Genomic DNA, 16,978 nt, shown 5'->3' with positions numbered 1-16,978 from the left:
AAAACGGAGGACAGCATGTGGTTTGCTAACTTGCTGTCTCATTACTGTCAATGTTTACAAGTGTTGTTGAGGCTATTGAAATACGTTACACACCACTGACAAGATCAGTGAATGATCAAGTATGAACCGCTTCTGTTAACGAATTGAATCAATGCTTACTCACATGGTCAGGTGTACTCAAATAGTCAGGTGGATACGACCACAGCTATTTCACCGAGTTAACTTTTCCTCTTTTCCAGTTTGGGACCAATATCATGGAGGCCACAGGGTTCTGTGGAATGGATGGTGGCGACTCGGGGGCTAGTGGGGGGATCTGGTAGCAGCTCCCCTCCAGAGCTGGACAGCCCAGGTAGCCAGGAGCACCTGGGGATGTTTGAGCTGGTCAGTAGCTGCTGCAGTGAGGAGGTGAGAGGGGAGACTCCAGGGAGAGAGGACTGCCCCTGGACCCCAACAATGCTGAGCTGGACCCAGGCGGTGGTGGTGGCAAGATCAAGGACCAAAAGGGATTGGGTAGGTTAACACAAGACTGTCGTTGCCTGTCTAAAGCGTGTGAGGTAATATATGGAAACCACTGCATGCTGTCATGGTGATTTTAGCCAAGTTATTGAGAATGTCCCTTCCTCTTCAACCATGACAAGTGGCTGATCTCTTCACTTGTGTTGTTTTGTAACAGGAAAAGAGGTTCTCCTACTGATGCAAGCCCTGACCACACTAGCCTCCCCAGAGGAGAAGCTGGCCGCTTTGTGCAAGAAGTATGCGGATTCGGTAAGCGCTGGAAGCCTCCACATGTCTATGCTGCTTTAAGGGATTATTTTCATGTAAGACTTAACAGTATTTCATAAATTGCAGTGGGCCACTGCTAGTTGATCAGCTAACATGTTCATCCCTGTTTGTGTTTTGAGTTTGTATGCCCCGGGTTGTATTTATTAGGGCACACCGTAGCAAAACTATTTTGCAACGGAAAGCAAAACGAGAATTTCTAATTACACCAATTCAGTTTTCTTCCATTTCATGCGTAATGAACACTAACCAGGTCTCATTTGAATCCCTGTTCAAATGGTGTTTTGAGTACTACTATGCCTTTGTGTCCTGTGACAGCTTGATTGATTGATTGATTGATTGATTGACAGCTGGAGGAGAGCCGCAGTATGCAGAAGCAGGTGAAGGTGCTGCAGAAGAAGCAGTCCCAGATGGTCAAAGAGAAGATCCACCTGCAGAGTGAACACAGCAAGGCCATCCTGGCACGCAGCAAGCTGGAGAGCCTCTGTAGGGAACTGCAGAGACACAATAAGACCCTCAAGGTAGGTAGTGAGGAGAGTCTGTCACACAGCAAATCAGTTAGTGGCTACTGTAAGCCTGTGTACTCATTGAACTACATATAGAATCATAGGATCTCTATGCTTGTATCAAATCACATTTTATACATCACATGCGCTGAATACAACTGGTGTAGACTTTACAGTGAAATGCTTGCTTACGGACCTTTCCCAACGATGCAGAGTTGCAAAAATAAAATGGTAACTAACACGAGGATATAATAGAATCCACAAGAATGGAGCTACATACAGGGAGTACCAGTACCTTTCAGGGTTGGGTTCGATTTAGGTTTAAATTCAGTCAATTCCGGAAGTGTGAACTCTTCATAGAAAATATTTTTTATTCATGAATTAAATTTCAATAGAATTCATGAATTGAAAACAGAATTGACCTTGTCCCTGTTACCATTTTTTTGCGAATTGAACGTTTTGCGTATCTCATGTCAGGATGACAACACGCAACGGTCCAGAGAGTATGAGGAGCGTCGGAAGGAGGCCACCCTTCACTTCCAGATGACGCTGAACCAGATCGAGGTACAGATGGAGCAGCACAACACCCACAACTCCAAGCTGCGCCAGGAGAACATGGAGCTGGCCCAGAAACTCAAGAAGCTCATCAAACAGTACGAGCTCAGGGAGGAGGTAGGAGGACGAGATGGGTACCTCTTTCTACCCTCTGTCTTTGTCTTCACATGCACACACTCTGTCTATTCTTCCCATTCTCTGTCCCCCCCACCCTCTATCTCTCTCTCTCTCTACCCCCCCCACCCTCTATCTCTCTCTCTCTACCCCCCCCACCTCTATCTCTCTCTCTACCCCCCCACCCTCTATCTCTCTCTCTACCCCTGAGGTCTCTTTAGTCAGGTGCCTATGGCAGACGCCAACCTACAACATGTAGGAGCAGTCTGATTGGTACTTTGATTAGACGATTACTGCATGTTTCAACACTTTTAGTGGGATTTAGTTTGGAATTGCCCCGATGGATCTTTTTACTAGGTGTATTTTTCAGCATGTTAAATGCATTTAAGAGCCTCTGGAAATCTGACTGTCGCATAGAAAAAGTTCCATCTAGCTTTATCTCTGGTCTGTCCTCTGCTCTGCCCTGTCCTCTGTTCCCAGCACATTGACAAGGTGTTCTGCTCTGCCCTGTCTCTGTTCCCAGCACATTGACAAGGTGTTCTGTCCTGTCTCTGTTCCCAGCACATTGACATGGTGTTCTGCTCTGCCCTGTCTCTGTTCCCAGCACATTGACAAGGTGTTCTGCTCTGCCCTGTCTCTGTTCCCAGCACATTGACAAGGTGTTCTGTCCTGTCTCTGTTCCCAGCACATTGACAAGGTGTTCTGCTCTGTCCTGTCTCTGTTCCCAGCACATTGACAAGGTGTGTCTGTCCTGTCTCTGTTCCCCAGCACATTGACAAGGTGTTCTGTCCTGTCTCTGTTCCCAGCACATTGACAAGGTGTTCTGTCCTGTCTCTGTTCCCAGCACATTGACAAGGTGTTCTGCTCTGTCCTGTCTCTGTTCCCAGCACATTGACAAGGTGTTCTGTCTTGTCTCTGTTCCCAGCACATTGACAAGGTGTTCTGCTCTGTCCTGTCTCTGTTCCCAGCACATTGACAAGGTGTTCTGCTCTGTCCTGTCTCTGTTCCCAGCACATTGACAAGGTGTCTGTCCTGTCCTCTGTTCCCAGCACATTGGCAAGGTGTTCTGCTCTGTCCTGTCCTCTGTTCCCAGCACATTGACAAGGTGTTCTGTCCTGTCTCTGTTCCCAGCACATTGACATGGTGTTCTGTCCTGTCTCTGTTCCCAGCACATTGACAAGGTGTCTGCTCTGCCCTGTCTCTGTTCCCAGCACATTGACAAGGTGTTCGTCCTGTCTCTGTTCCCAGCACATTGACAAGGTGTTCTGCTCTGCCCTGTCTCTGTTCCCAGCACATTGACAAGGTGTTCTGCCCTGTCTCTGTTCCCAGCACATTGACAAGGTGTTCTGCTCTGCCCTGTCTCTGTTCCCAGCACATTGACAAGGTGTTCTGCTCTGCCCTGTCTCTGTTCCCAGCACATTGACAAGGTGTTCTGCTCTGCCCTGTCTCTGTTCCCAGCACATTGACAAGGTGTTCTGCTCCTGCCCTGTCTCTGTTCCCAGCACATTGACAAGGTGTTCTGCTCTGCCCTGTCTCTGTTCCAGCACATTGACAAGGTGTTCTGCTCTGCCCTGTCTCTGTTCCCAGCACATTGACAAGGGTGTTCTGCTCTGTCCTGTCTCTGTTCCCAGCACATTGACAAGGTGTTCTGCTCTGCCCTGTCTCTGTTCCCAGCACATTGACACGGTGTTCTGCTCTGCCTGTCTCTGTTCCCAGCACCATGACAAGGTGTTCTGCCCTGTCTCTGTTCCCAGCACATTGACAAGGTGTTCTGCTCTGCCCTGTCTCTGTTCCCAGCACATTGACAAGGTGTTCTGCCCTGTCTCTGTTCCCAGCACATTGACAAGGTGTTCTGCTCTGCCCTGTCTCTGTTCCCAGCACATTGACAAGGTGTTCTGCTCTGCCCTGTCTCTGTTTCCCAGCACATTGACAAGGTGTTCTGCTCTGCCCTGTCTCTGTTCCCAGCACATTGACAAGGTGTTCTGCCTCTGCCCTGTCTCTGTTCCCAGCACATTGACAAGGTGTTCTGCTCTGTCCTGTCTCTGTTCCCAGCACATTGACAAGGTGTTCAAGCACAAGGAGAAGCAGCAGCAGTTGGTGGATGCCAAGCTCCAGAGGGACAGCTGAGCTGATGAGAGAGTTGGAGGGGAAGCAGCAGAGAGAGAGAGACTTTGTGAGTCCCAAGGCCATGGGTTATTATTCTGTTGCTCTAGCTAGCTACAAATAACTGGAGGGCTGTGTTCCATAGGGCACACAACTGAAAACATTTTCCCATTGCAACTTAAAATGAGGTCCAGGTGCCTAATGAACACAACCCAGGACACTATTTGTTTCTCTCTGTAATAACTGGAAGTGAGTGACCGTTGTCTGTTTGCATTGACTCATTGATTGTATTGGTTGTTTGTTTGTCAGAAGTTGTGACCATTTCCGTCTCCTGTTCAGCTCCTGAAAGACGCCACAGAGTGGAGACATGAGTGTGAGCTGTTGAAGGAACAGGAGACTCAGCTCAAACAGCAGGTAACTAGCTGCCTTTTCCTTCCCTGTTCTGGCAGTCAGTTTATATGGAGGGTGACTGTATGTTAATGTTTTATATGGAGGGTGACTGTATGTGAATGTGTTTATATGGAGGGTGACTGTATGTTAATGTGTTTATATGGAGGGTGACTGTATGTGAATGTGTTTATATGGAGGGTGACTGTATGTTAATGTGTTTATATGGAGGGTGACTGTATGTGAATGTGTTTATATGGAGGGTGAATGTGTTTATATGGAGGGTGACTGTATGTGAATGTGTTTATATGGAGGGTGAATGTGTTTATATGGAGGGTGACTGTATGTGAATGTGTTTATATGGAGGGTGACTGTATGTTAATGTGTTTATATGAGGGGTGGACTGTATGTTAATGTGTTTATATGGAGGGTGACTGTATGTGAATGTGTTTATATGGAGGGTTGACTGTATGTGAATGTGTTTATATGGAGGGTGAATGTGTTTTATATGGAGGGTGAATGTGTTTATATGGAGGGTGAATGTGTTTATATGGAGGGTGACTGTATGTTAATGTGTTTATATGGAGGGTGACTGTATGTGAATGTGTTTATATGGAGGGTGACTGTATGTTAATGTGTTTATATGGAGGGTGACTGTAGTTAATGTGTTTATATGGAGGGTGACTGTATGTTAATGTGTTTATATGGAGGGTGACTGTATGTGAATGTGTTTATATGGAGGGTGACTGTATGTGAATGTGTTTATATGGAGGGTGAATGTGTTTATATGGAGGGTGACTGTATGTGAATGTGTTTATATGGAGGGTGACTGTATGTGAATGTGTTTATATGGAGGGTGACTGTATGTGAATGTGTTTATATGGAGGGTGACTGTATGTTAATGTGTTTATATGGAGGGTGACTGTATGTGAATGGTTTATATGGAGGGTGACTGTATGTATGAATGTGTTTATATGGAGGGTGACTGTATGTGAATGTGTTATATGGAGGGTGAGCTGTATATGGAGGGTGAATGTGTTTATATGGAGGGTGAATGTGGTTATTATGGAGGGTGACTGTATGTTAATGTGTTTATATGGAGGGTGACTGTATTGTGAATGTGTTTATATGGAGGGTGACTGTATGTTAATGTGTTTATATGGAGGGTGACCTGTATGTAATGTGTTTATATGGAGGGTGACTGTATGTTAATGTGTTATATGGAGGGTGACTGTATGTGAATGTGTTTTTATAATGGACTGGGTGACTGTAGTGAATGTGTATTATATGGAGGGTGAATGTGTTTAATGAGGGTGACTGTATGTGAATGTGTTTAGATGGAGGGTGACTGTATGTGAATGTGTTTATATGGAGGGTGACTGTATGTTAATGTGTTTATATGGAGGGTTGACTGTATGTGAATGTGTTTCTATGGGGGTGACTGTATGTGAACTGTGTTATATGGAGGGTGACTGTATGGAATGTTTATATGGAGGGTGACTGTATGTGAATGTGTTATATGGAGGGTGACCTGTATGTGAATGTGTTTATATGGAGGGTGACTGTATGTGAATGTGTTTATATGGAGGGTGACTGTAATGTGAATGTGTTTTATATGGAGGGGTGACTGTATGTGAATGTGTTTTATATGGAGGGTGACTGTATGTGAATGGGTTTATATGGAGGGTGACTGTATGTGAATGTGTTTATATGGAGGGTGACTGTATTGAATGTGTTTATATGGAGGGTGACTGTATGTGAATGTGTTTATATGGAGGGTGACTGTATGTGAATGTGTTTACTATGGAGGGTGACTGTATGTGAATGTGTTTATATGGAGGGTGCTGTATGTGAATGTGTTTATATGGGAGGTGTGACTGTTAATGTGAATGTGTTTATATGGAGGGGTGACTGTATGTGAATGTGTTTATATGGAGGGGTGACTGTATGTGAATGTTTGTATTAATGGGAGGTGAATGTGTTTATATGGAGGGTGAATGTGTTTATATGGAGGGTGAATGTGTTTTATATGGAGGGTGAATGTGTTTATGGAGGGTGACTGTATGTGAATGTGTTTATATGGAGGGTGACTGTATGTGAATGTGTTTATATGGAGGGTGAATGTGTTTATATGGAGGGTGACTGTATGTGAATGTGTGTTTATATGGAGGGTGAATGTGTGTTTATATGGAGGGTGAATGTGTGTTTATATGGAGGGTGACTGTATATGAATGTGTGTTTATATGGAGGGTGACTGTATGTGAATGTGTGTTTATATGGAGGGTGACTGTATGTGAATGTGTGTTTATATGGAGGGTGACTGTATGTTAATGTGTGTTTATATGGAGGGTTAATGTGTGTTTATATGGAGGGTGACTGTATGTGAATGTGTGTTTATATGGAGGGTGACTGTATGTGAATGTGTGTTTATATGGAGGGTGACTGTATGTTAATGTGTGTTTATGGAGGGTTAATGTGTGTTTATAGGAGGGTGACTGTATGTTAATGTGTGTTTATATGGAGGGTGACTGTATGTTAATGTGTGTTTATATGGAGGGTGACTGTATGTTAATGTGTGTTTATATGGAGGGTGACTGTATGTGAATGTGTGTTTATATGGAGGGTGACTGTATGTGAATGTGTGTTTATATGGAGGGTGACTGTATGTGAATGTGTGTTTATATGAGGGTGACTGTATGTGAATGTGTGTTTATATGGGTGACTGTATGTGAATGTGTTTATATGGAGGGTGACTGTATGTTAATGTGTTTATATGGAGGGTGACTGTATGTTAATGTGTGTTTATATGGAGGGTTAATGTGTGTTTATATGGAGGGTGACTGTATGTTAATGTGTGTTTATATGGAGGGTGACTGTATGTTAATGTGTGTTTATATGGAGGGTGACTGTATGTGAATGTGTTTATATGGAGGGTGAATGTGTTTATATGGAGGGTGAATGTGTTTATATGGAGGGTGACTATGTGAATGTGTGTTTATATGGAGGGTGAATGTGTGTTTATATGGAGGGTGACTATGTGAATGTGTTTATATGGAGGGTGACTATGTGAATGTGTTTATATGGAGGGTGACTATGTGAATGTTTATATGGAGGGTGACTGTATGGTGAATGTGTATATACAGTTGAAGTTGGAAGATTACATACACCTTAGCCAAATACATTTAAACTCAGTTTTTCACAATTCCTGACAATTAATCCTAGTAAAAATTCCCTGTCTTAGGTCAGTTAGGATCACCACTTTATTTTAAGAATGTGAAATGTCAGAGAGTAGAGAAGGATTTATTTAAGCTTTTATTTCTTTCATCACATTCCCAGTGGGTCAGAAGTTACATACACTCAATTAGTATTTGGTAGCATTGCTTTTAAATTGTTTAACTTAGGTCAAACGTCCCACAATAAGTTGGGGTGAATTTGGCCCATTCCTCCTGACAGAGCTGTTTGTAACTGAGTCAGGTTTGTAGGCCTCCTTGCTCGCACACGCTTTTCAGTTCTGCCCCACAAATTGTCTATGGGATTGAGGTCAGGGCTTTGTGATGGCCACTCTAATACCTTGACTTTGTTGTCCTTAAGCCATTTTGCCACAACTTTGGGAGTATGCTTGGGTCATTGTCTATTTGGTAAACCCATTTGCGACCAAGCTTTAACTTCCTGACTGATGTCTTGAGACGTTGCTTCAATATATATACACACAGTTTTCCCTCCATGATTCCATCTATTTTGTGAAGTGCACCAGTCCCACCTGCAGCAAAGCACCCCACAACATGATGCTGCCACCCCCGTGCTTCATGGTTGGGATGGTGTTTCTTCGGCTTGCAAGCTTCCCCCTTTTCCTCCAAACGGTTCTATTTTTGTTTCATCAGACCAGGGGACATTTCTCCAAAAAGTACTATCTTTGTCCCTATGTGCAGTTGCAAACCGTAGTCTGGCTTTTTTATGGCGGTTTTGGAGCAGTGGCTTCTTCCTTGCTGAGAGGCCTTTCAGGTTATGTCGATATAGGACTCGTTTTACTGTGGATATAGATACTTTTGTACCTGTGAAGATGTTGGAGGAAACAAGGTCCTTTGCAGTTGTTCTGGGATTGATTTGCACTTTTCGCAACAAAGTGCATTCATCTCTAGGAGACAGAACGCGTCTCCTTCCTGAGCGGTATGATGGCTGCGTGGTCCCATGGTGTTTAATCTTGCGTACTATTTTTTTGTACAGCTGAACGTGGTACCTTCAGGCGTTTGGAAATTGCTCCCAATGATGAACCAGACTTTTGGAGGCCTACAAAAAAAAATTCTGAGGTCTTGGCTGATTTCTTTTGATTTTTCCCATGATGTCATGCAAAGAGGCACTGAGTTTGAAGGTAGGCCTTGAAATACATCCCAGGTACACCTCCAATTGACTCAAATGATGTCAATTAGCCTATCAGAAGCTTCAAAAGCCATGACATCATTTTCTGGAGTTTTCCAAGATGTTTAAGGCACAGTCAACTTAGTGTATGTAAACTTCTGACCCACTGGAATTGTGATACAGTGAATTATAAGTGAAATAATCTGTCTGTCAACAACTGTTGGAAAATTACTTGTGTCATGCACAAAGTAGATGTCCTAACCGACTTGCCAAAACTATAGTTTGTTAACAAGAATTTGGGGAGTGGTTGAAAAACGAGTTTTAATGACTCCAACCTAAGTGTATGTAAACTTCTGACTTCAACTGTATATGGATGGTGACTGTATGTGAATGTGTGTGGAGGGTGACTACGTTAATGTGTGTATATGTGAAGGGATGAGTGTATATAAACACACAAACATACATTCACCCTCTATATGGAGGGTGAATGTGTGTTTATGTGGAGGGTGACTATGTATGTTAATGTGTATATATATGTTGCGGGTGACTAAGTTAATGTGTGTGTGTGTGTGTGTGTGTATATAATGGAGGGTTAATGTGTATATAGGGAGGGTGGACTGTATGTTAATGTGTATATTATGGAGGGTGACTGTATGTTAATGTGGATATATGGAGGGTGACTGTATGTTAATGTGTGTTTATATATGGAGGGTGACTGTATGTTAATGTGTTTTATATATGGAGGGTGACTATGTTATGTGTATATATGGAGGGTGACTGTATGTTAATGTGTTGTTTATATATGGAGGGGTGACTGTATGTTAATGTGTTTTGTGATTTTTAGCTATCTTTGTACATGGACCAAGTTTGAGGAGTTTCAGACCACTCTGGCTAAAGCACGAGGTGTTCCTACCTTCAGACAGGAGATGGAGAAGGTTTGGAACTGAACATTTAACATGAAACACCCGTGTTTCTTTGGTATATAGCTGGAAGGGTTTAGGTCTGTAGACCTCTCTCTCTCTCTCTCTCTCTCTCTCTCTAGCTGGAAGGGTTTAGGTCTGTAGATCTCTCTCTCTCTCTCTCTAGCTGGAAGGGTTTAGGTCTGTAGACCTCTCTCTCTCTCTCTCTAGCTGGAAGGGTTTAGGTCTGTAGACCTCTCTCTCTCTAGCTGGAAGGGTTTAGGTCTGTAGACCTCTCTCTCTCTCTAGCTGGAAGGGTTTAGGTCTGTAGACCTCTCTCTCTCTCTCTAGCTGGAAGGGTTTAGGTCTGTAGACCTCTCTCTCTCTAGCTGGAAGGGTTTAGGTCTGTAGACCTCTCTCTCTCTCTAGCTGGAAGGGTTTAGGTCTGTAGACCTCTCTCTCTCTCTCGCTGGAAGGGTTTAGGTCTGTAGACCTCTCTCTCTCTCTCTAGCTGGAAGGGTTTAGGTCTGTAGACCTCTCTCTCTCTCTAGCTGGAAGGGTTTAGGTCTGTAGACCTCTCTCTCTCTAGCTGGAAGGGTTTAGGTCTGTAGACCTCTCTCTCTCTCTAGCTGGAAGGGTTTAGGTCTGTAGACCTCTCTCTCTCTCTAGCTGGAAGGGTTTAGGTCTGTAGCCCTCTCTCTCTCTAGCTGGAAGGGTTTAGGTCTGTAGACCTCTCTCTCTCTAGCTGGAAGGGTTTAGGTCTGTAGACCTCTCTCTCTCTAGCTGGAAGGGTTTAGGTCTGTAGACCTCCCTCTAGCTGGAAGGGTTTAGGTCTGTAGACCTCTCTCTCTCTCTCTCTCTCTAGCTGGAAGGGTTTAGGTCTGTAGACCTCTCTCTCTCTCTCTCTAGCTGGAAGGGTTTAGGTCTGTAGACCTCTCTCTAGCTGGAAGGGTTTAGGTCTGTAGACCTCCCTCTAGCTGGAAGGGTTTAGGTCTGTAGACCTCCCTCTAGCTGGAAGGGTTTAGGTCTGTAGACCTCTCTCTCTCTCTCTCTCTCTCTAGCTGGAAGGGTTTAGGTCTGTAGACCTCTCTCTCTCTCTCTCTAGGAAGGGTTTAGGTCTGTAGACCTCTCTCTCTCTCTCTCTCCTCTCTAGCTGGAAGGGTTTAGGTCTGTAGACCTCTCTCTCTCTCTCTCTCTCTCTCTAGCTGGAAGGGTTTAGGTCTGTAGACCTCTCTCTCTCTCTCTCTCTCTAGCTGGAAGGGTTTAGGTCTGTAGACCTCTCTCTCTCTCTCTCTCTCTAGCTGGAAGGGTTTAGGTCTGTAGATCTCTCTCTCTCTCTCTAGCTGGAAGGGTTTAGGTCTGTAGACCTCTCTCTCTCTCTCTAGCTGGAAGGGTTTAGGTCTGTAGACCTCCCTCTAGCTGGAAGGGTTTAGGTCTGTAGACCTCCCTCTAGCTGGAAGGGTTTAGGTCTGTAGACCTCCCTCTAGCTGGAAGGGTTTAGGTCTGTAGACCTCTCTCTAGCTGGAAGGGTTTAGGTCTGTAGACCTCTCTAGCTGGAAGGGTTTAGGTCTGTAGACCTATAGCTCTGATCTTCTGTTCTCCAGATGACCAAGAAGATCAAGAAGCTGGAGAAGGAGACGTCTCTGTGGAGAACGAAGTGGGAGACCAACAACCAGGCTCTGCTACAGATGGCTGAGGAGGTGAGATGAGAACTCTTCCAAAGGGCCATCTTACGTTATCATTTACTAATAGTAGCAGAAATGTAAGAATATTTTGTACTGTAAAATTTCACAAAGTATCTCAATGAATGATGTCACTTAATTGTAGAATATCTGATGTTGAATGTCGTTTGCTGTTTGTCCTCTCCAGAAGACACTGCGGGACAAACATTACAAGGGCCTGCATGGGAAGCTGGAGTGCTTGGAGAAGCTGTGCCGGGCTTTGCAGAAGGAGAGGGACGACCTCACCACCAAACTGGGAGACCTACAGTCAACTCCCGAGGAGGAAGAGGGGACGGGACCTCCAGACCCCCCCCAGCCAGGAGTCTACCCAGGATGAGATGGCTCCGCCTGGGAGGGGGGAAGAGACGCAGCCCCCTACTACCCCTGAACTGGAGATAGAGTCCTCCACCACAGAGCAACTTGACAACTGAGCCACTAACCCCCTCTGCCTTTTTGGGGTATATTTGAATACAGTATATCTTTTTTGTGTTAAAGTTATAATTAAGATTAAATGACTGCATTATTAACAATGAATATAATACTTTTTGCCCTGACTGTACATTGTAAAAATGGGCTTTGTGTTGAGCACTAGGCTCCCCCCTTTTCTACCACATTTGTATTTTCTTAGATGATTGTCTTCATGCTGTTGGTCAGTCACAGGGCTGTTGGTCAGCAGCTTTCCCGTGGTCAGTCACAGGGCTGTTGGTCAGCAGCTTTCCCGTGGTCAGTCACAGGGCTGTTGGTCAGTCACAGGGCTGTTGGTCAGCAGCTGTCCCGTGGTCAGTCACAGGGCTGTTGGTCAGCAGCTTTCCCGTGGTCAGTCACAGGGCTGTTGGTCAGTCACAGGGCTGTTGGTCAGCAGCTTTCCCGTGGTCAGTCACAGGGCTGTTGGTCAGTCACAGGGCTGTTGGTCAGCAGCTTTCCCGTGGTCAGTCACAGGGCTGTTGGTCAGCAGCTTTCCCGTGGTCAGTCACAGGGCTGTTGGTCAGTCACAGGGCTGTTGGTCAGCAGCTTGCCTGTGGTCAGTCACAGGGCTGTTGGTCAGTCACAGGGCTGTTGGTCAGCAGCTTTCCCGTGGTCAGTCACGGCTGTTGGTCAGTCACAGGGCTGTTGGTCAGCAGCTTTCCTGTGGTCATCACAGGGCTGTTGGTCAGTCACAGGGCTGTTGGTCAGCAGCTTTCCCGTGGTCAGTCCAGGGCTGTTGGTCAGTCACAGGGCTGTTGGTCAGTCACAGGGCTGTTGGTCAGCAGCTTTCCCGTGGTCAGTCACAGGGCTGTTGGTCAGCAGCTTTCCAGTTGGACTAAAATTATACTTTTTCTGTCTCCCGTCTCCCAATTTCCTCTACAGTCTGGCACCGTCTCTTTGCTGTTTTCTTCCATTGAAAAATCTATATTTTGGAGCTGTGGAATTGTAGTCAGATTAAATCTCTTTTGGAACTCTTAACAGTGTTCAGATGAAATCTCTTTTGAACTGATATTGTAGTGGGATTTAAATTGTATCATATGCATATTGCTATATTGAAGTAGCCTTGTTGCATCGTTGTGACTAACTGAATCTTGTCTCTGTCTAGGAACAGAACTAGCAGAGCATTGTATAGTAGAAGAGTTGCAGACATACAATGTTTATCTCAGAGCAGGGTCCATAGATTTACTAGAATGGGAATTCCCATTCAAGTCAATGTAACATGATTGGTTGACTTGTATTTCTATGGCTGGGCCATTTCAGTGGTTGGGTTGTCATGATGGAATCTCCTGGCTTTCTAATACCTCAGCACTGGTGTTTAGTTTCAGTCAAGTCTCCTTTTTGAAGCACCTGGGAATTGAAAAGGAACATCCCTGTCCTTTTAACATAAGCGACTAAGTCTAAAGGGTTAAATCCGTTCAGCTTTGACCAAGATGCTATCCAGTCAACAGACGGCACGTTCAGTCATTGTAGGTTCCCGTTTCTGCAGGAGGACCCCTGGTTCTGATGCTGCTGTACCTACAGGCTTGTAATTCCAGTAGCCTGGCCCTAGATCTGTGTGCTGTCTGGTCCAACTTGACCATAAGAGTTGGCAAACAGCACAATAGACCTGGGACCAGGCTATCAGTCCAATACTCCAAGGGCCAAATGGTTCTCCAGCTCACCTTAAAACTGATACCTCCACATGATGGAGAGAGGTCATTCGGTTCAATTTACCCAATGGCTAAGGGCTCACAATGTCATTTTACTTCTGTGTGATCATTTGGTTGGAGAAGTCAGTGAGGCACTTTACTGCAGACACTGTGGGCCTTCAGGAACTGTGTCTGCTTGGTAACTTAGGGTTGTGTTCCAGACCAGTGAACATACATTTATATGGGACATAATGTTCCTTGGGCTCCAAATAGGCTTCTTTCTATTCCTTATGCTGGTGTTTTTTGACAGACATTGGTTTTATTTCTGGAAGCAAAAAAAATACATGGATTTATAGGTGCCTTGTCATCTTAAATACTTTATACTGGAAAAACGTGATTTGCTAAATTTTTTTACAAATGGAACGTATGTAATTCAAACATTACAACACGATGCGAACGTTCAATAAGAACTTATTTGGCATCGGAGATACTTGCCGACAATGTGAAAATGTGTGGAGTACTATGAATGTAGATAATGTACCTGAATGTCACCCATGTTGCCAATCTCTTGTAATGAGAATGGTGGTGGTTTTGGGCACCAGGTCAGGGTTGTGTTCATTAGGCATCAAACAAGAAAACAAATTTAAACTGGGTTCAATAACTTAAACCTGCTCCAATAAGAAACTGTTTCCAGCTGCAAAATATTTAATCTGTGATCAGATGCATGCCCTAAAACACTACCCAGGTTCCCCTACTGGCCCGATCACCTATCTAGAAACCTCACATATCACCAGCTCACACTTGTTTTCTTGTGAACTTGGTATGTCATAAGGATTTAATTCAGAGCATAGCCCCTGAAGTTGTAAATGTGAATGTTAAGATGGGGCCAAGCCACAGTTTGGGGGTGGGTTCTGTATCTTAACCCCCTCAAGTCTAAATCAAGTTCAATACTTTACTGTGTAATCTGTGACGCTATAGGATTGATGTGGTCCAGGCCAGTTGGATGTAGCCTGAGTCCATCTGCTTGGGCTATTATGCCAACTCATTGTCATGCTAATGTTTGGCTTGACTGACAGCAATGAAGTAGGCAAAAAGCACAGACTGGCACTCAGGCTATTGTGGATGCCCGTCAGTTAAACTCAGGTTATGTAAAGACATCTACCTCTGCAGGTGAGAACTGTGAAAGCAGAGCTAGTTAATGTTCAGAAAGCTTTGAGCCCACATTCCCCTTTACAAGATTGTGAAATGTTCTTATAGTCCCGTCTCTCGCTTTTCAATAAACTATTTGTAGAATTTCTAACTTGGTTGTCATTTTACATTTCCTAGTTTGCTATGTTTAAATTGTTCTGTATTGTGAAGTGTTTAAATTAATTTCTAGGCAGTATACACACACAACCTTGCGTGGCTTCCCAGACTCCTCCTTGCTCTGGCCAAACACATTAGTTTTCTCCACAATGAGTGGCTGAGTAATGCAGACACATTCTAACCGTTCTCATTGGTCCAGCCCATTGGTTCCTGGAACCAGAGCCAGAATACAGTAAAGTGGCGTTTTAAAAAGTCATTGACGATCTAATCGCTAACTTTGACGTCGTCTCAGACTGACGTATGTAGTGAACAGCACAGTGGAATAATTCAGTTGGTCAGGCAAATATACACCGTAAATGGGTTGACATTTTAGGCGATTATAGAAAACAAATTAACGCACTTAATTTAAAAGTTACAAAAGTACTTTATTGCAATTTATGCACAAAACAAAAATCCAAGGTTCAAAATGATTTAGTCACTTGCCTCAATCAAAGCAGAAACAATACCAAAGGAAATCCTTATTTAGACAGGTGGAAAAGATCCCCTGCTTTACCAAGTGCATTTGTTGAAGACTGTCCACCTGCATGGTTCAGTGGCATGTCACTCAGATTATCCTTTTATAAACAACTTCTATACACTTTGGGCCAGTTTCCTGGACAAAGAGTGCCTAGTCTTGGACCAAGAAGCACATCCATTGAACATGTTTTAAGTTCAGGACTACGCTTAATCTGTTCAGGAAACCAGCCCTTTGTACCTGTAAGGGCTGCTTGATCAATATACCAAACCCAGAAGAAAGCTTCTATATGGGAAACAGAATGTCTGTCAGGTAGAGATGGAGGCTACAATGTGAAATACTGTACAAGAGGAGAGACACCAGGTGGTGAGTTGGGCCGGGGTAAGGTGGGGTGGAGTAGGCAGTTACGACCCTTGACCCTCCAGCTCTGAAGCAGGGGTGTCAGGCTCCTCATCATTATAGATGTTCTCAGCCTAGAGAAGGAAATTGTTACATCAGTTCACAGTTAAAGGATTTACAATTACTAACTGATTAATGGGATCAACACAGACTTATTGAATTAGCTTTCAACAAAAAAAGGTAGACAAAAGTTATAAAACCACCAGGGTTAAGTTTTGTTAGTGCTGAAGCAAACGTGGTACTTTATTTCTCGACGACAGCGTACGCACCATTTGCCAAACCTGCATGATGTTATCCTCGGAGACGGAGCAGATGACCCATGGCTCGTTGGGGTTCCATGTGAAATCAGAAATCTTCGCTGTGTGTCCTCCATGGATGAACTGACAAGATAAAACAAGTCCGCAGGATGAGTAATATGCCAAAATATAACCTCCCTACAGGCCACCTGTCCCATTGGCTACTCTCCTATTGCTGTTTATTTAAAAGCTTAGGGGTAGGGTTGCAAAACTCAACTTTCCCAAAAATGTCCCGGGTTTCCCAGAAATCCCAGTTGGAAGATTCCTGGAATTCTGAAAGAATAGGCTGGAAATCCAGGTAATTTTCAGGAAAGTTGACAGATTTTTGCAACTTTACTAAGGACATAAAGGTTATAATTGTGGATGATGTGTCTATCCCTCACCAGGAGTTCTGGAGGTCCGTCCTCTGCATCTTCAGCAGACTGTTCCTCTCCGATTTTACTGGGGACCAACAAGACAAAACCATTTCAACTACAACATTATCATCCTATCAGACTACAGTGTTGAGGAACCCCCCCGGCAATTCGCAATTCAGATGAGCAAACTAACCAAAAAGGCTAGTCCAGTTAACGTGCTCTGCATTCGTCAGTCTTTACCTGAGATCCCATACGTTGAGCCTTCTATCTGTGCCGCTGGAAGCCAGAATGGTTTCGTTGTGAGGGGACCATTGCACCTGCCAAGAAGTCAGTAAAGCACTGTCAGTGCAATAAACTCCAGCTCAGCACAACGTCTACGAGGGACACCAACACTTGAAAAAGAGATGTAAATCAATGCGACTACCCTGGTTAAATAAAAACAAGTTGAATGGGACACCAACAAAGCCTGGTAACTTATCCAGACTCCCAACTCTTGATTCAGAGGGATTGAGATTGTTTACTATTTATGGAGTATTACCTGGAAGATTTCATCCTTGTGCGATTCGAAAGAGTGGAGCTTCAGTTTGAGGTTCC

The 16,978-nt window shown here is 44.3% G+C and overlaps 1 protein-coding gene and 1 pseudogene across 1 annotated transcript; one reads left to right on the top strand and one right to left on the bottom strand.

The window, feature by feature from the left end:
* Window positions 1-290: 290 nt before the first annotated feature.
* Window positions 291-11,758, top strand: LOC115187966 (gamma-taxilin-like; annotated as a pseudogene).
* Window positions 11,759-15,223: 3,465 nt separating this feature from the next.
* Window positions 15,224-16,973, bottom strand: LOC115187962 (histone-binding protein RBBP7-like; the record flags this gene model as incomplete). The annotated part of the gene is made up of 5 exons (XM_029747053.1): window positions 15,224-15,806; window positions 16,002-16,112; window positions 16,412-16,469; window positions 16,625-16,701; window positions 16,923-16,973. Coding segments are annotated over 5 exons (366 nt in total), but the record flags the coding sequence as incomplete, so codon positions are not given.
* Between the last annotated feature and the right edge of the window lie 5 nt (window positions 16,974-16,978).

The sequence above is a fragment of the Salmo trutta genome, unplaced genomic scaffold (genome assembly GCF_901001165.1).
Source record: "Salmo trutta unplaced genomic scaffold, fSalTru1.1, whole genome shotgun sequence".
Classification (NCBI taxonomy): domain Eukaryota; kingdom Metazoa; phylum Chordata; class Actinopteri; order Salmoniformes; family Salmonidae; genus Salmo; species Salmo trutta.
Note: the sequence above shows the minus strand (reverse complement) of the source record. Positions and strands in the feature narration are given on the sequence as shown.